This window comes from Ziziphus jujuba, chromosome 7 (assembly GCF_031755915.1).
Source record: "Ziziphus jujuba cultivar Dongzao chromosome 7, ASM3175591v1".
Taxonomy (NCBI): Eukaryota; Viridiplantae; Streptophyta; class Magnoliopsida; order Rosales; family Rhamnaceae; genus Ziziphus; species Ziziphus jujuba.
The window spans coordinates 3,397,931-3,420,420 of record NC_083385.1 but is presented as its reverse complement, the minus strand read 5'-3'; the positions used below and the strand labels follow the sequence as shown (position 1 = coordinate 3,420,420).

Below are 22,490 nucleotides of genomic sequence, written 5' to 3'. Positions count from 1 at the left end.
TGGTGTCTTCACTTTGAAATTTATTGAGTACAAGAGCAGTGAGGAGAACCTTTTATTTGGCCCGGAAGACATTAGCTTGTTAGGAAAAAAATTTCAAATTGGCAAAAAAACTTGATTACCGTAGGGCCTTCGTTAATTACCGATGAAACCTACGGTAATCAGTTTAAACTTGCTGGAAAAATTACCGACGCTTTCATCGGTAATTACCGAAGGCCCTACAGTAATCACATTTGACAACTTTTTTGGCCCCCACAAGTCCCTTAATGTGTGTTAAATGCAACAACATGCAAAATATACATTTTTCAATGATACCAAGAAGAAAAAGCCCAAACGTTATGAAAAAGTTCTCAAATTGGCAAAAAATACTTGATTACCATAGGGCCTTCGATAATTACCAATGAAACCATCGGTAATATTTCCAAAAAGTATAAATCTATTACCGTAGGTTTCATCGGTAATTACTGAAGGCCCTACGGTAATCAAGTTTTTTTGCCAATTTGAGAACTTTTTCATAACGTTTGCGGTTTTTCTTCTTGGTATCATTGAAAAATATATATTTTGTATGTTGTTGCATTTAACACACATTAAGGGACTTGTGGGGGCCAAAAAAGTTGTCAAATGTGATTACTGTAGGGCCTTCTGTAATTACCGATGAAATCGTCGGTAATTTTTCCAGCAAGTTTAAACTGATTACCGTAGGTTTCATCGGTAATTACTGAAGGCCCTACGGTAATCAAGTTTTTTTGCCAATTTGAAAACTTTTTCCTAACATTTGGGGTTTTTTCTCCTTAGAATCATTAAAGAATATATATTTTGCATGTTTTTGCATTTAACACACATTAGGAGACTTGTGGGGGCCAAAAAAGTTGTCAAATGTGATTACTGTAGGGCCTTCAGTAATTACCAATGAAATCATCGGTAATTTTTCCAGCAAGTTTAAATTGATTACCGTAGGTTTCATCGGTAATTACCGAAGGCCCTATGGTAATCAAGTTTTTTGGCCAATTTGAGAACTTTTTCATAACATTTGGGGTTTTTTCTTCTTGGTATCATTGAAAAATGTATATTTTGCATGTTGTTGCATTTAACACATATTAAGGGACTAGTGGGGGCCAAAAAAGTTGTCAAATGTGATTACTGTAGGGCCTTCGGTAATTACCGATGAAATCTTCGGTAATTTTTCCAGCAAGTTTAAATTGATTACCATAGGTTTCATCGGTAATTACCGAAGGCTCTACGGTAATCAAGTTTTTTTGCCAATTTGAGAACTTTTTCAGAATTTTTGGGGTTTTTTCTCCTTAGGATCATTGAAGAAAGTATATTTTGCATGTTTTTGCGTTTAACACACATTAGGGGACTTATAGGGGCCACAAAAGTTGTCAAACGTGATTACTGTAAGGCATTCGGTAATTACCGATGAAAGCTTCGGTAAATGTTCCAGCAAGTTTAAACTGATTACAGTAGGTTTCATCGATAATTACCGAAGGCCTTACGGTATCAAATTTTTATGCCAATTTGAGAACTTTTTCAGAAATTTTGGAGTTTTTTCTCTTTAGGATCATTGAAAAATGTATATTTTGCATGTTTTTGCATTTAACACACATTAGGGGACTTGTGGGGGCCAAAAAATTAGTAAAATGTGATTACCATAGGGGTTTTGGTAATTACCGATAAAACCTACGATAATTTTTCCAGCAACTACAAATTGAATGCTTTCACTTATTAATGTCATTTTTTCTCTTACTTTGTCAACAATTATCATTAATAAAGCTAAATTTAGCATATTCTCGGTGGAAACGGTGGACAAATGTCAATTACCGACGATGCATCAGTAATTACCATTGGGTAGTAATAGCATCCGTGAAACAGTAAGAAACCTACAAAAAACTGAGCACATAATGATATTTTAAAAACGCAATACGACAGATGACTTTGCCAACAAAGCAACACATAAAACCAACATCTATTATGCCAAAACACATGTTAGCGGTTGAGCTACTAATTGCATTCCCTACTACATTGCATAACACACGAATGCCACATAACACGCCCCCATCGGCTTAATATAGCGTAGAGCAATTTATGGTCCTTCAGTTGAATGGTACTGTTGGTTGGTAGTGCGATCAAGAGGTACGGCGGCCGAGCATGATCGGCTGCTGTGACCAATCTGTTTGCATCCCCTGCATATATATTGAAGATGCTCCTCTCATTAGATTGAATCCTCTTCTTTCTTGGTCTTCCTGACTATTTGCCAATCTTAGGTGGAAGTACGAGCTGGTTTATGACATCATCTCAAGCATGCCACTGACATTTATCTCCAAGTGGATATATGGTTTCCGAATATGCGTCATAGAGTGAGTCAACTTAGTAATGCACCGAGCAAAGGATATATGGAGAAATATGTCAATGCTTACATGCTTCAATTGCATGGACACAAGGAAATCCATCAATGTCGAATTCCTTGCATGAGCATGTCTTATTTTCTAAGATGACTACTCCAACGAACATGCCATAACCAACAATTTGAAACTCCTATAAGTTTAATGGAATAACACGTAAGCCTTTGCCATTATTTGAGCGCTCTTGCATGATATTTTCCAACCAATTAGTAACAAGAGTTTGCATTGCAGCTGCGTTATTTCGACGTTCATACCCCTTGTTGATTAATTCTTCAATCATGTCTGCAAACAAAACAGCTCAAAAACATTACAAACTCTAGTATTGCCCTTCCTCCTCATGATAATTATAGCATACCATGCCTTCTAACGCAAGGGAAAAAAAACTGCTAAATTATAACAAAACCAATATAATATTAAACACAGTAATCACATAATAAAAGCATTAAAAGTTAACTAAAGAATATAACTGTGGATATTTAGATATCATAAAACATCAACAACAAGTAGACTTCTCATATAAAACATTTAATATGTTCCCAAGAAGATAATAATCATCAAATGTGGCTTCTACCATGGAACTACCAATAATCCAAACCACAACAGCTGTGGTTCTTGTGGTCCTTAAAATTTTGAATAGAAACCTAAAGTGAAAGAGCTTCATGATATCATAATATGCTGACAACACAAATACAATTGAGTGAATAATCTTCCACCAGTTCCTTTCACCCTAAAGAGAAAAAAGTTCATCCCACATAATAAATAGCAGGGAGGATTGAGCATTTCTTAAAAATTAACAATGTTTCAAAACATGTGACAAATAAATTGCTTAATTTTTAAAATCCTAAAAACTAGTTATTAAGTGCACAGGAGAAAAAAGGTTCTTAGATAAAGGTGGAAATTCTGTGGTTCGGTAAAATAAAGTAGAAAGTTAAAGCATAGATATTAATTTGAACATTGTTATACAGATAATGAGGATCCATTAATAGTTCCAACCAAGTCAGAGATCAAAATGCCAACTCCCTGTGTGTAGAATGTACAAATATACAACAATGAAAGGAACTCAATGTTAACCTTAATTTGAAGGTAGCAAATATGAACTGAACAAGAAGAATATAGGTAATAATACTATTGCACTACTTTGACCAATATAGGAACCAAATGGACCTCCAAAATTCAGAACATCTAAATTTTTTAGTCTGGCTAATGATGAAATGAGGAAAAGCAGCATCTAAATTTTGAAGTGCATGTAAATGTTGATATCTATTTGTGCAATTTCAATTGGTTTACTCGTTTTTTCATATGAACACCTTATTTTACATTCATTGTGATTTTGCCTGTTTTCTAATATCTTTTCTTGGCTTTTTTCCCCTTAATGTGTGTGTATTTGTCAATACAATAGATAATATAGTGGTGGCTAACTTCCAAAAAGCATAATTGATTCGCAGCCAAACCGAGGAACTCATATAAAATGTCTTCCTTGCACAGCTTCCATAGTTTTCTATTATTATCATACGTTAACCTATCATTGCATCTTTTAACATGAAGTGCAGAGGGAAATGATTCCACAACATCATAACTGGAGTTTGAGTTAAATCAATAAATGAAAGCCCCAATGGACTGTTTAAATCAATAAACATGTATGAGAAATGACTAAATTAGAAGGGGATAAATACAAAAAATATCAACAAAGAAAATGGAGAACAATATTTGTGAAGTATCTCTTTGACATAAGAATAATTTACTTGAATAAAAGATATTAAAGTAATAATAATAATATAAATAAAAATAGAAAGAAAAATGCATGCTGATACAAAAAAATAAAGGAAAAACAAAGTGCATTTACATTGGATATTAAGTGTTATGAATCGGTATGAATGCAAATACTTTAAATCGAAAAACTCATTCATAGAACTCAAAGAAAGACACTGAAAACAATATCGCTAAACAATTCACTTCGTAAACCATGATTAATGCTGCAGAATAACACTACCCCAGGAAAACTTAACTCGTAGAGCCCAAATCCAACTAAAGCTACCAAAGGAACAGCTGAAAGTGGACTCCAAAACTTGAAGAATAGATATAGAAAATCTAATTAACAACAGCTTCAGAATTCCAATTGTTTGTAGGACAAAACTATTTTGGAGAAAACATTAAAAGGCATCAGTGCAAACACTCAACAGCCTTAACAAATATTTGACAATAGTTTTTGTAGTCGAGTTCTATTACTTCTCCAGTTCCCCGTTAGAATGAGAAGCCAAATTTCAGAGCTTCAACTTTTTAGCTTCAACTTTCCTCACTTCCATTTTCTCACTCCACTTCCCAAGTACAACATATATGTTAGACAAAATTACATATGTAGATATTGGCTTAGGATTTAAACTAAATATTTTCTTTGCTAGACAACATTATATAAGGTTAAGCACATTCAAACATAAGACCAGTTAACATTAAATAATTATCAACATCAAAAATTTAAGCTTTAAAAAAACATATAGTTTTAACAAGAATGAAATAGTAAGTGGGATGCTTATTGTTTATTTTTATCATTTCTATGTTCACTACCATTATTATGGTTCTTTTAGTCTTTGCTCACAAAAAAAAAAAGAAAAAAAAAACAAGGAAATGACCTAAAATGGGGTTTGCAACCAAAAAATGAAATAGGAATAAAAAATTGTAAAGTCTTGAGAAAATGTTCCACCAATAAGTGGTGGGTTTTGAATTTTTAATCAAAAAGGTGATAGGGAAGTGTACCATAAACGTTTATAGTGCCCTTGGGTGGTTCCTTATCAGATTTCTTTACCGTGGGATCAGTACAGACAACAACATAAATTTTCTTGTATAGTTCTTCAAGGTTATCTGCTTAATTCCTTCTTCTATGTACTCATTAAAGGATTTCACTCAACCTTCTTGCTAATGTCAAAGAACTTGTATGAATATATACCACAATGATGCATATGATATTTTGTGCAGTAGCCAATTATAGTAGCTCGTGTAGGAACCTCGGAAGACAACGTATTGAGGTTATTTTTAATCACATAAAGTGCAATGCACCCATAACTCATTGGAAGAAACTTAAATTATCAATCAACAAAAAGGATGAACATCTTGACTTTTAAAATTAATATTATCAAATAATAGAAAAGCATGATTAAGTAAAAAAGGAAAAATAAAAAGTTCTTCAACAACTCAACTAGAAAAATGTATTCTGATGTGTTACTTCAAGACATTGCATCAAGCATTCTACTTGGCAGTCTTTGTCTTTGAAGAAAAAAGAGCATGCCTAGAATAGGGCAAAGAAATGAAAAAAGGTAAAGCTAAATATTTAGAAATATTCAATCAGAATGAGGACACAAATTAAGCAACTCATACCTACTAAATGCATAGATGCAATAGGTCCTCCATATCCAAACATGTCAAAAAAGGGCTGCAAAATCAAGATATGCTTAAAAGATAAATTTCAACGAGTAGACACTAAGAAGACAGTGGACACAGGACATAACTTACAAACAAATTGTCCTTCGAATATGGCGGAAGAAATGCACGCTAATAAATAACCAAGAGAAACAGAAAATAAGATAAAGTACATGTACAAAATAAGAGGTAGATTTCTCTTTATATTAGAATGAAACATACATGCACAAGCTACAAAAGTTAGTGTCAGTTTTCACCATATAAATAAGTGTATTCATAAGATAAAAGCAAAATAAAAAGATTTTGAAAACAAATTTTACCATAAGGTATGGAGGTTTTAACTGTATTGCCTGTCTTTTTGAAGAACTGTGAAGTGATGCGCCCATCTTTCCCCTGTATAGAATATATGTAAATGACACCTTTTGAGGAACACAAAAACCTCATAGAACATGGAAATCAGATTTAATAAATAACACTTATTATCATAATAACAGTAATGAAAAATGTATTTTCTTGGACGGCTGCTTAGGGTTTTAGTTCTTTCACAAATTCTTCTTCTGTTTGACTAGTGTATCCACTTTATAGGGAAAACAATTTCTTTAATTCATTATGCCTCTTTGAAGTACCAATAGCTTGTTCAAGAAATCAGATCAAGAATGAGCATTAAAAAGAAAATATAAAAAAGAGCACATAATGAATATGAAATTTGGCCAATTAAACACTAGAACAGAAGAAAATTAGCCACCAAATCTATAGGACCCTATTATGAAACATGTCCACTGACAAAGTCCAGGTCCGAAGGGCCAGCATAAATTAATTGGAAGTCCAGGTCCAAAGTGATAATATAATGAAAACTAATGAAAAAAGACTTGGTTAACTTTTTAACATTTGATGAAAAAATTTGTTAGTGGGTCATTGTAAAGAATGACATGCTAAACTTCTAGAAGAAAAATCTTCACCTCTGTCGCACCAAAGCTTTCCATATACCCATTGGCAAAAAACATGTTCTACTTAACAGCTTAATGATAATGATGGAATTCTAAAACATAATACTATCTCCTTATTCATGCATTCAAAGTATAAACAAGACCAGAATTTCTAAATCGAAAAAAGTCGAAAAGGGATGAAAGGAGAAAGGGCAATGCTTACCTGCTGTGGTTGGTTTGTTATCTTCCCTAAGAACACGTATCGTGAGTGAGAATAGGTTTGAGGGAAGATTGCAAAAAGGGGTTGTGTTGACACGGCATAGGTTCCGACCACCGTTTGCCCTACTAATAAGTTCTGTAGATAACCGAAGCCGTGAAGATAAGAAAGAAAAGTCGCCGGGAGAGGGAAGAAGTTGCTGGAAGAATTTAAGAGCTCCTATTGTAAGAGGGAAATGGATCCTAGAGAAAGAGAGAGTGAGAGGGAAAAGAATCATGTGGAGAAGAAGGAAAAGGAAATGGAATGGAGCAAAAGAAGTATCAAATAAAATAACAAAAAAATAGATAAGAAATAGAGAGAGAGAGAAGAGAGAGAGGTGGGGGGGGGGGGAGGGGAAGGAAATTAGATACGAAATGTGGTAGGTGGGATAGAAAAAAATTGTAAGTGATTTAAAGGGTAAAGGTAGAGTTGGAATATTGAAAAAAACGTAGGTAGATAAAAAAGGTTTAAAGAAAAAGGAGTATTTTTTATTAAGCCATTTAAAATAAGGGCATTGAGCCAAATTTCCTTTTCTTAAAGGGGTAATACATTAGGTGGACAAAATATAGCCGTTGGTTGACTTGGAGAATTGTCAGAACGAGGACCTTTAAATATGGTCTAATCTCAAATGGGTATTCTCTTGGTCTCTGGCCTATCGTCTATGAAGTGTTAACTCAAACAAAGCCTAACAAGCGCTGCCGGGATGGGCCCAGTTTGTGTGGTGGTGAAAATGATTCTTGGAGCTGTCTCAAACATGGTGCAGGTACCCATGTTGATGGTTTCTTTTTCATTTTCTTTTTTTTTTCTTTTTTTAATAAATAAATTTTATTTTAGTTTTTTAAGCATGATGTTGTTAGTGATGTGTGTGATGTGATGATATAATATAACGAGGGATGGTGGGATGTAATAATTATGTGGCATGGTTGTTTTTACACATTCATGAAAGCTAAGAGCTTCTCCAATGGTAAATTGGTAATTCAATTTTCAGTGGTTTGGAATTTGGATGGACCTCAAAGCCCTGGATGCCATAACATGTTATGATGTTGGTTTGTAGATGCATGACATCAATCTATCAATTTTCAGTGGTTTGGAATTTGGATGGATCTCAAGACCCTGGATGCCATAACATGTTATGATGTTGGCTTGTAGATGCATGACATCAATCAATCATGCATATGGGTCAACGTGATGTACATGTGGCTGTGGGCCAAGAACAGATCAGCCATTCAGTTTTATTTTTTGCAAATCTTCCCTTTAAAGGAAAACCAAAAAAAAGAAAAAAGAAAAAAAAAAAGAAAAAAAAGAAAAAAAAGAAAAAAAAAAAAAGAGAAACAAACAAAAGAGAAAGAAAAAGTGACTAAAATGATTTTGCGGCAAACTAAAGAGACCAACATTCCATTATATTCCTAATGGTCTTGGTTGAGTATTCCAGCACAAGCAAGGAAAGCAAAAGCTAGCAAAATTTGAAAAAGAGTTAGAGAATAAAACTGAAAGCTATTATATTTTATTGTTGATGGGATTTGATTGATGGGCAATGTATTTTTTTTCCCCTTTAATGGAGCTAAATAAAGAAGACCTGCAGTTTCTGGTTGAGAAAGCATGGAGTTTACATGGTAGGCTCAATGGTGAAATCAAAAACAGCATCAGTTTCTGCAGGTTTTGTCCAGAACATGGTAGAAACTTTCATATTGCCGAGACCCCATTTGATGAAAGGGAGAGACTGATTATCATTAGAGATTCACTGAAGGAGGTTGAAGACAACCTAATGTTTTTACAGGTAAAAAATGTCCCTTCACATTATCATCATCATCCTTATTTTCTTTATTTACGCCTTCCTCATTTATATATATTCCGAACTCGTATCGGCTACAAAATCCTACAATCTACATTCATAAGGCTGATCATATTCTTGCAAGCTATAACTTAATAAATAATTTTTGTAAATTATACATTTTCCTTCAACTTTAAGGTAGATTTATTTAGTGTTAAGTCAGTTTTATTCAATTAAGCTCCATCTATTATATTCAATTCAGACACTATTTACGGCTATCTATTATATTTATGTATGCAGAGTTTAGGGTCTTGGCAAGTGAGAGAAAGGCATGCTGCGCTGACCCATCTGGAAGAAAGGAGATTAGATCTAATAGAAAAGGTGACAAAATATCCAGGAAGGGAATTAGATGTGGTAAGAGAATTGTATGCATGTTTTGGCAATGAAAATGCAGAGAGATTGAAGAGGAAGAAGACCGAAAAATTTCTAAGTTGTTGCAATAATGTTGGAAAGTTTATTGTTCCGTGGAAGTGGCAAAATGTTGTTGGAATCGCAGTCAAATTTTTATTAGTCTCTGCTAGCATATCTTCTCTGGTTCCTTCTTATCGTATCAAGCATTTATTTAAAAGTTCAAGTACAAAAATTCCTTCAATATGTATGGTGGATTCAACAACAAGAAGACCAAGAAAGATCCCTCTGGATGTATTTTATGGCAGGGGATGAGGCTTAATTTGGTTTTCATTTTGTTATATTTTTTATCTGTCCACAAATATTTCAGATTGAATTGATACGCAAAAATATTAATTAATTTAAAGTTGGCCATCAAATTCATGGCATGCCAAAATTTACACTGCCATCGTCAGAATCTCATGGTTTTCTCAACCAGGCCAAGGGAGGCAACAAAATCAACTCATGTTGCCGGCTTGTTTAACCCATTTATTAACAAACAAAGCCCATAAAAGTAAAAAAAAGCCCAAATAAGGCCCAAGTCCAACCGAAGAGAAGCAAAAGAAAAGAAAACAAATAAAACAAAAAGGGTTGAACTCCATGAGATGTCAAAAAAAAAAAAAAAAAACACTCCATGAAATGAAAACGATAGGGAGTGAAAAATGTACAAGCTCAGAAAATACCCAATTAATTGGCACCCTCTAATCCACGCCACGAATCTCTTCCTCGAACGCCCACGCAGACACTTGTTTTGTCTCTCTTTCCCAACAAAATAATAACCAACCAAACTTCGCTTTTTCTTTCTTTTCTCAGTTTCTTGCGTTTGTATTGGAAACTTAACGAACGCTCTTTGTCCCAATCCAATCTTCCAGAAAATTACCATAACAGGCATGCATTTTCTTGACGGACAAGACTGCGAAGACGAAGAAGAGAGGTAGGAGTTTGAGAAGCTGGGTGCGAGACCTTTGAAAGAGAGAGAGAGAGAGAGAGTGAGTGAGGAATGGTGTGGTCGAGGCATAGCATACCTTCATGGTTAAGCGCAGCGGCAACCAGGGTTGATTTTGAAGCCAACCCATCGAAGATGCTCAAAGATGGCAACGATGGTTGTTCCTTGGAGCAACACCAGCACCGTTCCAAACCGCCACTATCTGATGCCAATTTGGGTTTTGGAGGGAGAGTTCTCTCTGCTGCTGGTGCTGCTGTTCTCTCTGCTATCCTCGTCAACCCCCTTGATGTTGCCAAGGTTTTCCTACTCCTATGTTTTTTATGTTCAATTTCCGAACTTATTGGAACATACCCATTGTTAGTTTCTTCGTATTTGGGATGTTGTTAATGTCGTCTCGAGGTTCCGTGTTTGAATGTCCTTTCTTTTTGTTTAATCATTTTCCTTTTCTTGTGTTGTTTATCATTTCTGGTTGACAGTTCTTTTATCTCTCTGCCAACTATAATGTTGATTATTATGTGGGTGGTTGGTTTTATCTTATAGCATTAATTCACTTCTTTCGGCTTTTTACTTAGCTTTTCTTTTTTCTTTTTTCTTTTTTCGCTTCCCTTAAATATCTTCTATCATTTTTTTTATATTTAATTTTTTTTTCTTTTTGGGTCTTGAAATGAATTTTATGTTTCTTCCTTGTTGCACAATATCTGATTCGTTTGGGATGTAAGTCCTTTTGATTATTGTGTTAATTCAACAAGTTTTTAATCGTGGGAATTAATTGTTGCTATGCATTTTGTATTGTCTCAAATCCAGACACGGTTACAAGCACAAGCTGCCGGAGTTCCTTATCAAGGATTATGTTATCCTGCATGTTCCGAAGCAAACACAGTACGTATGCTGTTTTCTATGCTTCCTTTTATCTGTTGAATGATTTTGAACTTGGTTTTTGTCCAAGAAAGGCGGTGGGGAACTTATACCTTACCATAGCTTTCTATTGATCACTGTGTTAAATCTTTCTTTTAAATACAAATTTGTCGATCTCAATCCAAAAGTCCTATTTTGACAATCTCTAAAAAGTTGAAAGATTACTGCTATTGAAGCCATTATTTAAATTTAACAGAGTGCTTCTTTAAAAGCTTGTGTGTACTTTTACTGTGTGCTGAGATGAAACCCCGTTACTTTTTGGATTTGGATTGTTGTTAGATTCTTCCAAATTTACAATCTTCTGCATCAAGCGTTCGTTCAAATCTTGGCCTTGAACCTGTGTGTCGTCCAGAATGTAGCCAGTATAAAGGAACGGTGGATGTCTTCTACAAAGTCATACGTCAGGTTTGTTGATGTATTAGCTCTGTTTAAACTTTATGCTGTTAAGCAATCAATTGTCTTAGTATTGAATGTAAATTACTTTTACTTGGGATTTCAAAGGAGTATATTTGTGCAGGAAGGCTTTTTAAGACTGTGGAGAGGAACAAATGCAAGCTTAGCATTGGCTGTACCAACTGTGAGTCATGGATTGTCTCCATCTCTATATCTCCTCTTACATTCAATGCCAACGCACTGGGTTAATGCAAGATATTGTCTTCATTTTCAGATGCTTTGCTGCTAATGGACATTGTCTTCTATTGTCAATCAGGTGGGAATCTACTTACCTTGCTATGACATTTTTCGCAATTTGATGGAAGATTTCACAACTCAGAATGCTCCAAATTTGACGCCATACGTCCCATTAGTGGCAGGATCAGTTGCACGTTCATTAGCTTGTCTTACTTGTTACCCGATTGAACTGGCAAGGACACGCATGCAGGTACTTAATATTGTCTAATGGTGTCCTGGTTACAATCTGAAATGTTCCCATTATATCTACTGACATGCATGCAAATACTTACTGTTGTCTAATGGTGTCCTCGTTTATAATCTGATATGTTCCCATTATATCCATTATTAGACCATGCTTGACGTGAATTTCAATTTTGAGTATCAATTACAGTTTAAGGATCTGGTACCTATTCTGTTAATTCTAGATATTATATAGAATCATTATTTGGTTAAAATGTTCATTCTGGTTTCCTCTTTCTATTGTAGGCATTTATAGAAACTCAGATTGGTGTGAAACCTCCAGGAGTCTTTAAGACACTTCTTGGGGTTGTTGACCCTGCCAAGAGCACAAACTTCCTTCAAAACTGTAAGCTCTCTTTGGTATTTACCTGATTGATATATCCTTTTTACTCCTTTCCTCATAAATTAGTTTCGTTTGATGATTATGTTGACCAAGAGGATATTATTACAATAATTTTCCCCCTCACCCTGGTGTCTTGAACCCATTAACTCCTAGTTGTAGGAGTGAGTGGCTTATCAACTAAGCCAATCAAGAGAATATGATTAAATATGTTGTAATGACAGAATTGGATGGATAATTAATATTTTTATTGACCTGGTTCTAGTGGCTACCATTTGGCTAATTTGCTGATGTTGTTATTTTGCAACAGTACAAAGCTACCGCATCTTATGGACTGGCCTTGGAGCACAACTTGCTCGTGACGTTCCTTTCTCTGCGATATGCTGGTCAACTCTTGAGCCGGTGAGATATCATATTTGCTAGCAATTCAACTGGATTGCAGTTTATATGCTCAACTTGATTCTACTTGTCCTGCCTCCATTATGCAGATAAGGAGAAGATTTCTTGATATGGTGGGTGATAAAGCCAGTCTTCCCATCATTTTTGGGGCAAATTTTTCTGCTGGTTTTGCTGCAGGAACCCTTGCAGCTGCTTTTACATGTCCGCTGGATGTGGCAAGAACTCGAAGGCAGATAGAGGTTATTTCTCCAAACTATGTTATTGATTACCACTTTACATGGCAGAGGCCCAACTCTCACTTTTCACCACCAACATACATAAGCTTTTACTTTTAGGGTATCTGCGCGCCCCCCCTCCTTTCTTTTTGATTATATATCCACTTTTTATACAGTCATACTACAAAGAATATTGGAGAAACAAAAACCACATCAACAAAGTTTTATGTGGTGAAGAATACGAAGAAACGGAACAGCTAATTGTTGAAAAACCCATTCGAACATCCGATGTATTATGGACATCTTAAACACCTATAATGGTACTTTTCATGTAAACTAAAAAATGTCATAATTCAAATACCAGACTTGAAGACTTTTAATATAAATTGATAGTTTTGTTTTGGTCCATTATATAAATTAATTGTTTGAGCGAAGAGTGAAGCAATCAATTAGCAAACTTGGTGTTCACCTATGCATTGCATGTGAGTAGCGGGAGGACCGAATCCAACATTTCAGTGGCTCCTATTTCATTATCTTGAGTGTGAATCTGAATCTAATATTGTTCGCTGTTCATGCTTGTCTTAGTCCTTTTCTCCCTTTCCATTTGGATTCTGTAAGCATTTTCAAATTTTTTTTTTTTTTTCTTTATGTTATTTCAGAAGGATCCATCAAGAGCGGTCAAGATGACGACAAGATCGACCCTGGTAGAAATATGGAGGTAAGATTCAAGAGCCTGATCACATTTTAAAGTCCTTGCTCCTTAATATAATTAGAATCCATAACAAAACTTTTCGCATAGAGTTTTGTATATTCATTGAAAAGCAGTTTGATGAAATTGATAGAGTAGTGTCCAAAATATATACATGTGAGGAAGTGAATCGACATTGATGGCTCCCAAATCCTTTGGTTGGAAACAGGGATGGAGGAATGAAAGGATTGTTTACAGGAATTGGGCCCCGTGTTGGTCGTGCTGGCCCTTCTGTTGGAATAGTTGTCTCCTTCTATGAAGTTGTCAAATATGCTTTACACCATCATACCCATCTTAATCAATAATTTCATTGGAATAAATCAATATCATTCACTCCATGTGAATGTCAGCTAGTTTTCTTCCCCAACAAACAAAAAAGCAACACATTTCTTGCCTCTACAGGTCTTTGTTAGTTTCCCTTTTCAAGCTCGTTGTTTTACAGTTTGCTTGTTGTTAATTTCGTTTTTGTTGCGAGAAAAACAATTGTGATTACACATGTAAAGTTCGTAATTTTCATTCAAATAAAATTAAATAAAAGGTACCAAATTGGGTGCGAAAATTTACCAACTTGATGATTATTATTTTGTATTGTAGATTGATCAGCCTGATAAGGACTTGAAGAAAAATGTTTCAAATTTTGAAATAATTAGTTCTAAATCCAACTAACTACCTTTCAAAAGTTAAAAATGCACTGGCAAAGAACCCCAAGAAAGTGAGATGAGAAGGAGAAAAAGCAATAGAGAGACAAACGAATAATAGCAACAATACCACCAATCAATTTGTCAAAAACATATACAAAATCACCACCAACTCAGAATTTATAAAAAAAAAAGAAAAAAAAAAGAATTATCCTCTGGGTCACTGATAATTGTATCCAAAATAAGGCAATGAATTCCGTTCCCAATCCATGCTTTTCTAAATTCATGGAAAGCAAAAGCTTAAAAGAAGTTGTAGGAAGATGCGTCGAGTGGGTGAATGAGGTAAGTAAGCACGAGGGCCACCAGCATCAGCACGTATGCAATCCCTTGGTCAATTGAAGTCCCTGAATTTTTCAATTTAAAAGGAAAATCAATCCCATACACAACTAACAAAACCATCATGCAAATTCAATTCACGCTATCTTTGCTTAAGCGTTTAATCTCCTTTTTTTTTTTTCATTTTTTTTAAAAAGGAAGAAAATAATCAGAGCTAATTTAAAAGGAAAGCAGATCTTGGGTGTTCTTCATCCCCTAAATCAGGTCTTAACAGTTGCCTTTGTGTACTGAGATGATGATGAAGCAAATAAATGAAAGAAAATAACAAATAAAAAAAAAGAATAAATAATGAAATAAAATTCGTGAGGAAAATGTGTCCTTGTAGTAAAAGCCTCAGCCTTTGAGTAAAGCCAGATCTAAATGAACAGAAGCAGAGAGAGAGAGAGAGAGAGAGAGAGAGGAATACCATCACTAGCAGGGGCAGGAGCCGGAGATTGAGCTTGAACAAGAGCCGGGAATGCAATGCCAAAAAGGAGAGCAAAGAAAGCCCATACTCTAAGTGAAACCCTGGTAAACGAAGCAGCAGCTGCCATTTCTTTCTGGTTGTATATCTCTGAACAATTGAAGCTAAATGGTGGTGGTATTTGGGGAAACAATATATATATATATATATAGAGAGAGAGAGAGAGAGAGAGAGAGAGAGAGACAAAGAAAATATGAAAACAAGAAAGAGAGAATTAAATTGAGCAAAAACCCAACAAAAGAGAGGTAGAGAAAAGCGAAAGAGAAGGTGAACGTGGGAGCTTTTGAGGAGGAGAGAGTCTCTCTTATATAAAAGGCATCTCTGTGCCTATGTATGCGTATGTTAAAGAAATGGGAATTAATTAATTAATTAATTTATAAAAAAAAAAAAAAAAAAAAAAAAAAGACCGGCGGGACTGGACAGCTGAGGAATTATGTATAAACAATGTGGGTGATGAGGTCTTTTTAAGTTGAGATTACAAAGCCACCCATGTGGTGGTAGTATCTGCGTTTCCTTATCGGGCATGACAGTCTGTCAATGTAAGTTGTCGCTGAGTCATCATATGGTCGTCTTAGGTGGGAATTGGGATTTTATTCATTCACCTTTCGGATTCTACGACTCAACTGGGCCCCACCCTGCTACTGCTATCGCAACGGGTTTAACGGTTAACACACATCTCTCTCTCTCTCTCTCTCTCCTCACGTTTTGTGATGGTTTAAGCAGAAAACGTTATATGTGGTAAAGACCTTCTTCTTTACCTTTTGGGGCATGGTCCATGAACATAATTGTATTGTATACTGACTTCTAATTCTGTTTAACTTTTGACATATAATTTATTATCACATAGATAATCACAGTCTTGCTATATAATTTTCATTTATACAAAAACTTTTTGAATTAGATTTGGATACTCCATCTCAATTGAAATAAAAAATAAAAAAAAATCTAAAAAAGATTGTTCAAGTTCAAATCTAGATTGACAGACTAATATATTTTCAATTCAAAAGCCATAACCTTAAGCTTTGACTTATCTTTTAGCCATTACGGAAAAGATGTTTTTATTCACTGAGGTGGGATATTCCAGAATCATGATTTTTCATTTTGTTCAAATTTCAAACAATATGAATTTAAAAAAAAAAAAGGGAAATTTTGAAACAATTTACCAGCTCGTTATCAGTTAATTATTTTAGTTTATTTTATATATACATATATATATATATATATATTTTTATGAGAATGAAATATTGCCTCTTTTCAGTTCATATGGCAAAGCTTCAAGCGGGAGGCTGCGCATATTTGACACCGAAACAACAACAAAACAATAAAATATTTGCGTCTTAGAGATCTTCCAAAAATTATACCAGTACTACTTTTTGCCATTTTGACCCAATCAAATGAAATATCTCACATTAATCAAGAATATTTGCACAGTAATTACTCTGTAAAGTCATTTTTCTTAAGCCATGCATAATTCCGTTGCTTTGAACGGACTCGTGCTGTTCTCAAACAGTGGTACATATAAGGCATCCCAGGCGCAGAAGAAGCCGTTATTGCTTTACTAGTTGCATTCGTCATCAAATTTTTGGGCCCACAATCATCCAGACAGATAGAGGCAAACTTCGTTTGGCACAACTTGAAATTTAAAAATTCAAAATTCAAATTCAAATAATTCAGTCAGATTGCCTAAAGCGTTCAACTCTCAACGACTTTTGACAATGTTCTTGCTGGATTTTTTTGACGGCATATTCAGTTGGTGAAAACGCTTGACATAAAGAATTTAGTAAAGGTTGATTCATTACTCACAACATCCATGCATAGAGAGCAAAATTCAAAAAGATACTCGTCAAGGACAGGGGCAACAATAATGTTCCCTTCTTTTTTTTTTTTTTTTAGTGACAACCAAAAATCTATTTACCGGTCTAGGTTGGTTCCAGGGTTTTCTGCATAACTCATAGTGCGTTAGTAACTATAATTGAATTTTTTTTTTCTTGCTGATAAGTAACCCATAATTTAATAAAATATTTACCCATTGAAAATACAAACATAATAAATCTCAAACCAATCATGAGCAATCAGAGAACATGCCACCATGCAGGCATGCACCATGGTGTTTCTGAAATTTGGCCCACCACATGGTGTGGTAAGCATGATTTTCCTTGAAAAAAAAAAAAAAAAATTATAAAAAAGAACAACTACCTAACGCCAAGGAATGGAGACCAAGGCTATGATAATCCTGCACGCCACATGACTGGCCTGGATTACCTAGATTCCAGGTACACCAAGCGATATTAAAATTGGAAAGCAAAACCTGATACAGTGAGGTGTTCTTATACGTTAAACGAAGAGCTTATAATTAGCCAATTAAAACACCCAACACATCACCCTACAAACCATTTGCAAGGAAAAATACACATCTTATCAACAATCAACAATAACAAAGCCTCGGCATTGGGGCTTTAACCTGCAACCTGTAGTTTCCAATCCATTCATAATGAATATGAAGGGAAAAGAAAAAGGTTTCAGAATGCATAAGAATCAATCAAGGTTTGGGCAACCCCCCACCTAAAATATGCTTTTAAAATCCCCTGTTAACAAATGAAACCCAACGCCTCTGAAAGATGGAAAAATTCCTGGGAAGTGTTGATTATTACTTACGTTTGTTTAAACTGCCAAATTTGGGTCCACCGTTCCACTAGCATTGCCTTCCCCTGTTAAAACATGATCTGGATCCTGCAAAAGAAAATAATTTAATGGTTATGCTAAATTGAAAATGAACAAATGTAGGCAGATTCAGATCAAGTAGGGCAATCACCTCCATTCCCCATTTAATGTAATCTGGCGACTCACAGGCCTTGTATTCATCAACTAAACTCTCAATGATATCTCTTGATTCGTCAAATTCAGAAAGATCATTATCCTGTCCAAGTTTTACATTTCATTGAAATAAGTCACCAAAAAGTTAAACATACTGCAGGCATTTTTGGCACAACCTGTAAAGAATGTCTTATCCATCATCAATTTTACACACTAGTTATGAAGGTATTGAGTATAAAAACAACCAAATTCTACTCCTTAAACAAGTAAATAACTCCTTGGCAAACATGGCATATATATTAAGAGACAGACAATCTAGCATTATGGCAGCGTCTAGGAATAGAAAAATTAGATTTGAAAAGAAACTATAGAATATTTTTCTGGTTGGCAACTTACAGCGAACATTGGGAACTTCCGATAGTTATCAAGAAAGGCTTGCTTCTTTCTCAACTTCTCATACTGGCTTAAACACTTACTGAAAAGGTGCCGGATACTAGTATGGCTTGCTAGCATAAGACCACTTACCTAGAAGAAGCATAACAAAACAAATTAATTCTCAATATAATCTTTATAATTAACAGGTCATTAATCTGAAATTGCAATTATAAAAAGATAAACAAAAAAATTTCTCATTCATCAAAAGCTTGAACATATGGAGGATAAGAGAATTACCCTATGGGCAGTTTGAACATATGGCGACTTTCTAGACAGAGCAACCTACAAAAAGCATTGAAAATAAGTAAGAGACAAAATAAAGTCCCTGGATTATTTTTTATTACCCTATATAATTGGTGAAAGTCCTGTGGATAGTTAAAAGCTTGTCGATCTTTAGAAAGCCTTATGGTGATTTTGTGGTTGTTACTTTTATCTGTCAAGTCACATTCCCAAATTCTGGGGCACAAGATTGATATGAAGGAACGAATATGACAAATACTTGGACCTGTTAAAAGAAAAAAAAAAACCTGAATACTTGCAGGGCCCCACTCAATAAAGTTAACAAGTTTTCTTTCACGTATTCTCTGCAAACTCTCGTGAACCTGATTACAGAAAAAAGGGAAATATCAAAATGCAGAAGAATTGAATTAACAGCAATTCCCAGTTTACCATTAAAAAAGGAAAAGAAAAGAAAAGAAAAGCTATTGCCATATAAACAAACATGAAAAACTCTAATTTCTACAATAACCTAAATCTGATAAATCAGGAAGAAAGAACATGCAGATTTCTAAGTTAGTATGGAAGAACAGATACAAATAAAAACATAAGAGGAGCAAACCAGTAAATCAACCAGTCAAGCATTGCTTCTGCACATGTTATCAAGTACAAGATATTAAATCGAGAATTTCAATAAAAATTACACTATTATTAACATTGCCATACTTGAGTGGGGTCCACTTCTCCCTGAATGATGTTCAGTATCGATATGTACTTTGCTTGACTAGCTTCTTTCGTTCGAGCATAAGAGGAAACCATAATATTTTTTGTCTACAAAACCAAAAAATGAATAAAAGAATGTCAGAAAACTGCCCATTTTTGACTGAAATTTATAAGAAATGCCTCTTGCCTGCAGAAGCCTTCTCATAACATCCAGCACAGTGGTTTTACGAATCACATTGGCCTGAAATGAACAAAATATTCCATTAAAATTTAGATAATGCTAAACAATACATTTATAAGCACCAAAAAGGAAAATTCAACTTTCCTTCCAAAATCATTTATCCCCCATCTCACCATATCCACCCCAACCTCCATACATATATACACATAAATATTACTCAACATGCATAGCTAAAACTTACCTGGCGCTCCACCGTAAGTGGTGTATATCCCGTCATTAGGAAATGGCATCTCGGTGTAGGAATTAAAGATGCAAGAAGACCAACCAAGTCATTATTCATGTATCCTGGATATCTAAGAGTGGTTGTGCTGGCAGACATGACAGTAGAAACCAAAGAATTTGTTTGAGCAAAGGTGGGATTTGATAGATGAAGGCGCTCAACAGCAATCCTATTTAATGCAGTGTTATCAAGAACGACAACACAATCAGCATTGAGTGTTAGTCGCTTAAGAGTTAAAAGTGAGTTGTAGGGTTGGACCACCACATCACTCGTTTCCATCTGATTAGGAAACACACTGTATGTCTGAACAAGTTTTTTGCTGTAACGATCATTCAGAGTCTCCAACAGATATGAACCCATACCTGCATTACATAAGCCATTTCTAAGCAGTCACAAAGAAGGCAATATGTACATGATACCAAGTACAACATGATAACAAAGCCAAATTTTGAGCAGATAGCAAAGATGACACTTAGGTTAGTAATGCATTACATGACAACCAAATTCTAACTAAGATTTATTAAATTTTTGTATTTTAGTAAATTTTCCTGGCGTTGATGCAAAAAACATTAGAGAAGTAAAGAAACCTGAGCCTGTTCCGCCAGCAATTGAATGGCACAAAACAAAACCCTCAAGACTATCGCTTCCATCTGCTTCTCTATCAATCATGTCCATTATATCTTCTTCAACACCCTTTCCCTGTTAACAAATATACATTATATGATTTGCAAGTGCAGAAAATCAAAATGCATTTGCTACACAAGAATAATATGATAAAAGCATGCAATTTGACATCACAAAAGATGAGTTGTTGGTAGTGCATGAGTGGCTTCCAAGAGTTGTTACTAATGTGCAAAGCAAGCTTGTCAAATGGTAGTGCATTCTAAGGCATTGCATTAATTAAATAAGCAACTTCCAAACACACCACAGAAAATCTAAGCAGTACCTGATGGTATCCACTTGCCCAATTATTTCCTGCACCACCTCCATGATCTGAAACAAATATGTTCTCATGATTATAAAGATTCCGATATTCACTGTTTTGAATTCCATTAATCACTCTGGGCTCCAAGTCAATTAGTAAAGCTCGTGGTATGTAGTGCTGATCATCAGCTTGATAGAAAAACACATCTTTGCGGTCACCTCCCTGCACATTTCAATTTCGAAGTGTACCAAATGAAATCTAATTTTACAACAAAAGAAAATACTCCTAACCAACAGTCTATAAGGTTGTATACATCAACTACATCCTAATGGCCATTGCCTTGCTGCAACTGAGGACACAAGTGGCGCAGATTATCGCTTCATCAATTAATTTCTAGAGTTTCTTCGCCTCTATAGTTAGAATTGGCCTAATTTTGGTATCTCATGCATAGGCCTGATGGGAAAGAATAACGGGAATAGAAGCAAATTTCTCAATAAAACAGGAAAAAAAAATTATAAAATAAAATAAAATGATTGAGCATATTTAAGAATACAATAATAAGTTAGGATAAGTAGTTAATGACTGCAATGATTTAAACTTCCTAAAGCAAACCTCTTATAAATAGATGTTAGGTTAGGGAGCAGTAAGAATTAAGAACGAAGCAAAGTGAAATTGAAAATGATTGACACCTAAAACATAAGAAAATTATTCCTCCCGTAAGCCTAAAACACCAAACTCTTTTTAGGAAATTGAATATTTCATTCGTCTCTGATCCAAAAACTTACTCAACAGCCAAACGTACCTAAAGAATTCATTTTCGATGGATATATATATATATATATATATATATGCATATAAACATATATTCCTACATGATTAAAGCTGATTTCAAATATATGCTGGTTGTCACACTCACACTTCTAATAAGCCGAAAACGACTCTCGGCTTGGCTCCGTAACAAAAAAATCAGTTTCGTCTTCCACAATTTAAACCAAAACATTTGAATGCAGACTCATCCGACTATATGGAGGAGTGAATGACAGACCTGTGTGGCGAAATCTTCGAGAATGCCATCTTTGCTGATTCCGTGCTCGAGGCAAAGCTGCTTCCAGAACTCCATTCCGATCTGGTTCCCACATTGTCCGACCTGCAGCGTGATGATTTCCCTCGGCATTGTCTCTCACTTTTTCTTTTTTTTTTTTTTTCCTCGGGAAACCTAGGGTTCAATTGGATCGCAACAATTGTAAAAAGCGACGAATTCGAATTGTTGTTTTCTTTTCTTTTCGTCTGGCGCGGAGGCTTTTTTGAAAAAACAGGGAGATAAGCGAGGGAAGCAAAGAGAAAGTGTAGGAAAATGAATCCCGAAAATTGTGGATTTTCTTTTTTTGAGTTCTGAGTAGACTTTGGTGCGGCTTTTATACTGCTGGTGGAGTGCTTGTGCCGGCAAATTATGGTAAGTGCCTAATTTTTAATCCTGTAATGCGCAATTTATCAACCCACGCAAATAAAAAAGGCGGAATATGTCTACGGTATGTTGGGCCATGATGGGCTTTTAAAAAAGCAAAGTTGGGCTGGAAAGCTAGAATAGTACTAAATGTTGGGCTTAATTTCCTTAATTAGGCTTTAATGATGGGCTTTTCCCCTTTTGGGATCAGGCATTTTTTTGTTTTTTCCCTTTAAATTTTAGTACAGATTCGTTTTCTCATATGTTTGTTGATTCCTCTTTGGTTTGGT

At 35.0% G+C, this 22,490-nt stretch overlaps 4 protein-coding genes and 1 long non-coding RNA gene across 10 annotated transcripts; 2 read left to right on the top strand and 3 right to left on the bottom strand.

The window, feature by feature from the left end:
* Positions 1-1,824: 1,824 nt before the first annotated feature.
* On the bottom strand, positions 1,825-7,314 carry LOC112489255 (uncharacterized). The gene is made up of 3 exons (XR_007242644.2): positions 6,960-7,314; positions 6,131-6,203; positions 1,825-2,681 (listed from the first exon to the last, which is right to left on the bottom strand). It is a non-coding gene; the product is annotated as an uncharacterized LOC112489255 (long non-coding RNA).
* A 1,064-nt stretch (positions 7,315-8,378) lies between these two features.
* Positions 8,379-9,577, top strand: LOC107424146 (uncharacterized). Its single transcript, XM_016033886.4, has 2 exons — positions 8,379-8,769; positions 9,064-9,577. Exons 1-2 carry the CDS (start codon positions 8,527-8,529, stop codon positions 9,484-9,486), a joined length of 666 nt encoding a protein of 221 aa, XP_015889372.3. The 5' UTR covers positions 8,379-8,526; the 3' UTR covers positions 9,487-9,577.
* Positions 9,578-9,851: 274 nt separating this feature from the next.
* LOC107424160 (mitochondrial carrier protein MTM1) lies at positions 9,852-14,252 on the top strand. 3 transcript variants are annotated; one of them, XR_001582012.4, is made up of 11 exons: positions 9,852-10,453; positions 10,961-11,035; positions 11,351-11,476; positions 11,589-11,648; positions 11,781-11,951; positions 12,230-12,329; positions 12,634-12,725; positions 12,812-12,961; positions 13,114-13,257; positions 13,597-13,655; positions 13,855-13,924. XR_001582012.4 is itself a non-coding variant. In XM_016033902.4 (10 exons), the coding sequence occupies exons 1-10, from the start codon at positions 10,211-10,213 to the stop codon at positions 13,988-13,990; spliced, it is 1,212 nt and encodes a 403-aa protein (XP_015889388.3). In that variant the 5' UTR covers positions 9,859-10,210; the 3' UTR covers positions 13,991-14,252. The 3 variants fall into 3 exon arrangements, 1 of the variants encoding a protein (XP_015889388.3); XR_007242631.2 differs by lacking the exon at positions 13,114-13,257 and having other exon boundaries at positions 9,853-10,453; positions 12,812-13,058; positions 13,855-13,871; XM_016033902.4 differs by lacking the exon at positions 13,114-13,257 and having other exon boundaries at positions 9,859-10,453; positions 13,855-14,252.
* A 186-nt stretch (positions 14,253-14,438) lies between these two features.
* Positions 14,439-15,514, bottom strand: LOC107424161 (arabinogalactan protein 20). Its single transcript, XM_016033903.4, has 2 exons — positions 15,126-15,514; positions 14,439-14,727 (listed from the first exon to the last, which is right to left on the bottom strand). Exons 1-2 carry the CDS (start codon positions 15,250-15,252, stop codon positions 14,624-14,626), a joined length of 231 nt encoding a protein of 76 aa, XP_015889389.2. The 5' UTR covers positions 15,253-15,514; the 3' UTR covers positions 14,439-14,623.
* Positions 15,515-17,181: 1,667 nt separating this feature from the next.
* Positions 17,182-22,229, bottom strand: LOC107424158 (tubulin gamma-1 chain). Of its 4 annotated transcripts, none has more exons than XM_016033898.4 (12): positions 21,802-22,229; positions 20,778-20,978; positions 20,419-20,530; positions 19,793-20,193; positions 19,558-19,611; positions 19,374-19,478; positions 18,959-19,033; positions 18,669-18,713; positions 18,393-18,521; positions 17,995-18,099; positions 17,838-17,912; positions 17,182-17,650 (listed from the first exon to the last, which is right to left on the bottom strand). In XM_016033898.4, exons 1-11 carry the CDS (start codon positions 21,928-21,930, stop codon positions 17,844-17,846), a joined length of 1,425 nt encoding a protein of 474 aa, XP_015889384.1. In that variant the 5' UTR covers positions 21,931-22,229; the 3' UTR covers positions 17,182-17,650; positions 17,838-17,843. The 4 variants fall into 4 exon arrangements, with proteins under 4 accessions (XP_015889384.1, XP_015889385.1, XP_015889386.1 ...); XM_016033899.4 differs by having other exon boundaries at positions 17,182-17,490; XM_016033900.4 differs by having other exon boundaries at positions 17,182-17,444.
* Positions 22,230-22,490: the final 261 nt, after the last annotated feature.

Coding starts and splice junctions, on each gene's coding strand:
- LOC107424146 (XM_016033886.4), top strand. CDS start 8,527: ATGTATTTTTTTTCCCCTTTAATGGAGCTAAATAAAGAAGACCTGCAG. Junction 8,770..9,063: donor ACAACCTAATGTTTTTACAG/GTAAAAAATGTC, acceptor TTATGTATGCAG/AGTTTAGGGTCTTGGCAAGT.
- LOC107424160 (XM_016033902.4), top strand. CDS start 10,211: ATGGTGTGGTCGAGGCATAGCATACCTTCATGGTTAAGCGCAGCGGCA. Junction 10,454..10,960: donor ACCCCCTTGATGTTGCCAAG/GTTTTCCTACTC, acceptor TCTCAAATCCAG/ACACGGTTACAAGCACAAGC. Junction 12,726..12,811: donor GCTGGTCAACTCTTGAGCCG/GTGAGATATCAT, acceptor TCCATTATGCAG/ATAAGGAGAAGATTTCTTGA.
- LOC107424161 (XM_016033903.4), bottom strand. CDS start 15,252: ATGGCAGCTGCTGCTTCGTTTACCAGGGTTTCACTTAGAGTATGGGCT. Junction 14,728..15,125: donor TCCTGCCCCTGCTAGTGATG/GTATTCCTCTCT, acceptor TGAAAAATTCAG/GGACTTCAATTGACCAAGGG.
- LOC107424158 (XM_016033898.4), bottom strand. CDS start 21,930: ATGCCGAGGGAAATCATCACGCTGCAGGTCGGACAATGTGGGAACCAG. Junction 18,714..18,958: donor GGGGCCCTGCAAGTATTCAG/GTTTTTTTTTTT, acceptor TGCTTTTTGTAG/GTTGCTCTGTCTAGAAAGTC. Junction 17,913..17,994: donor ACATTAAATGGGGAATGGAG/GTGATTGCCCTA, acceptor TTTCTTTTGCAG/GATCCAGATCATGTTTTAAC.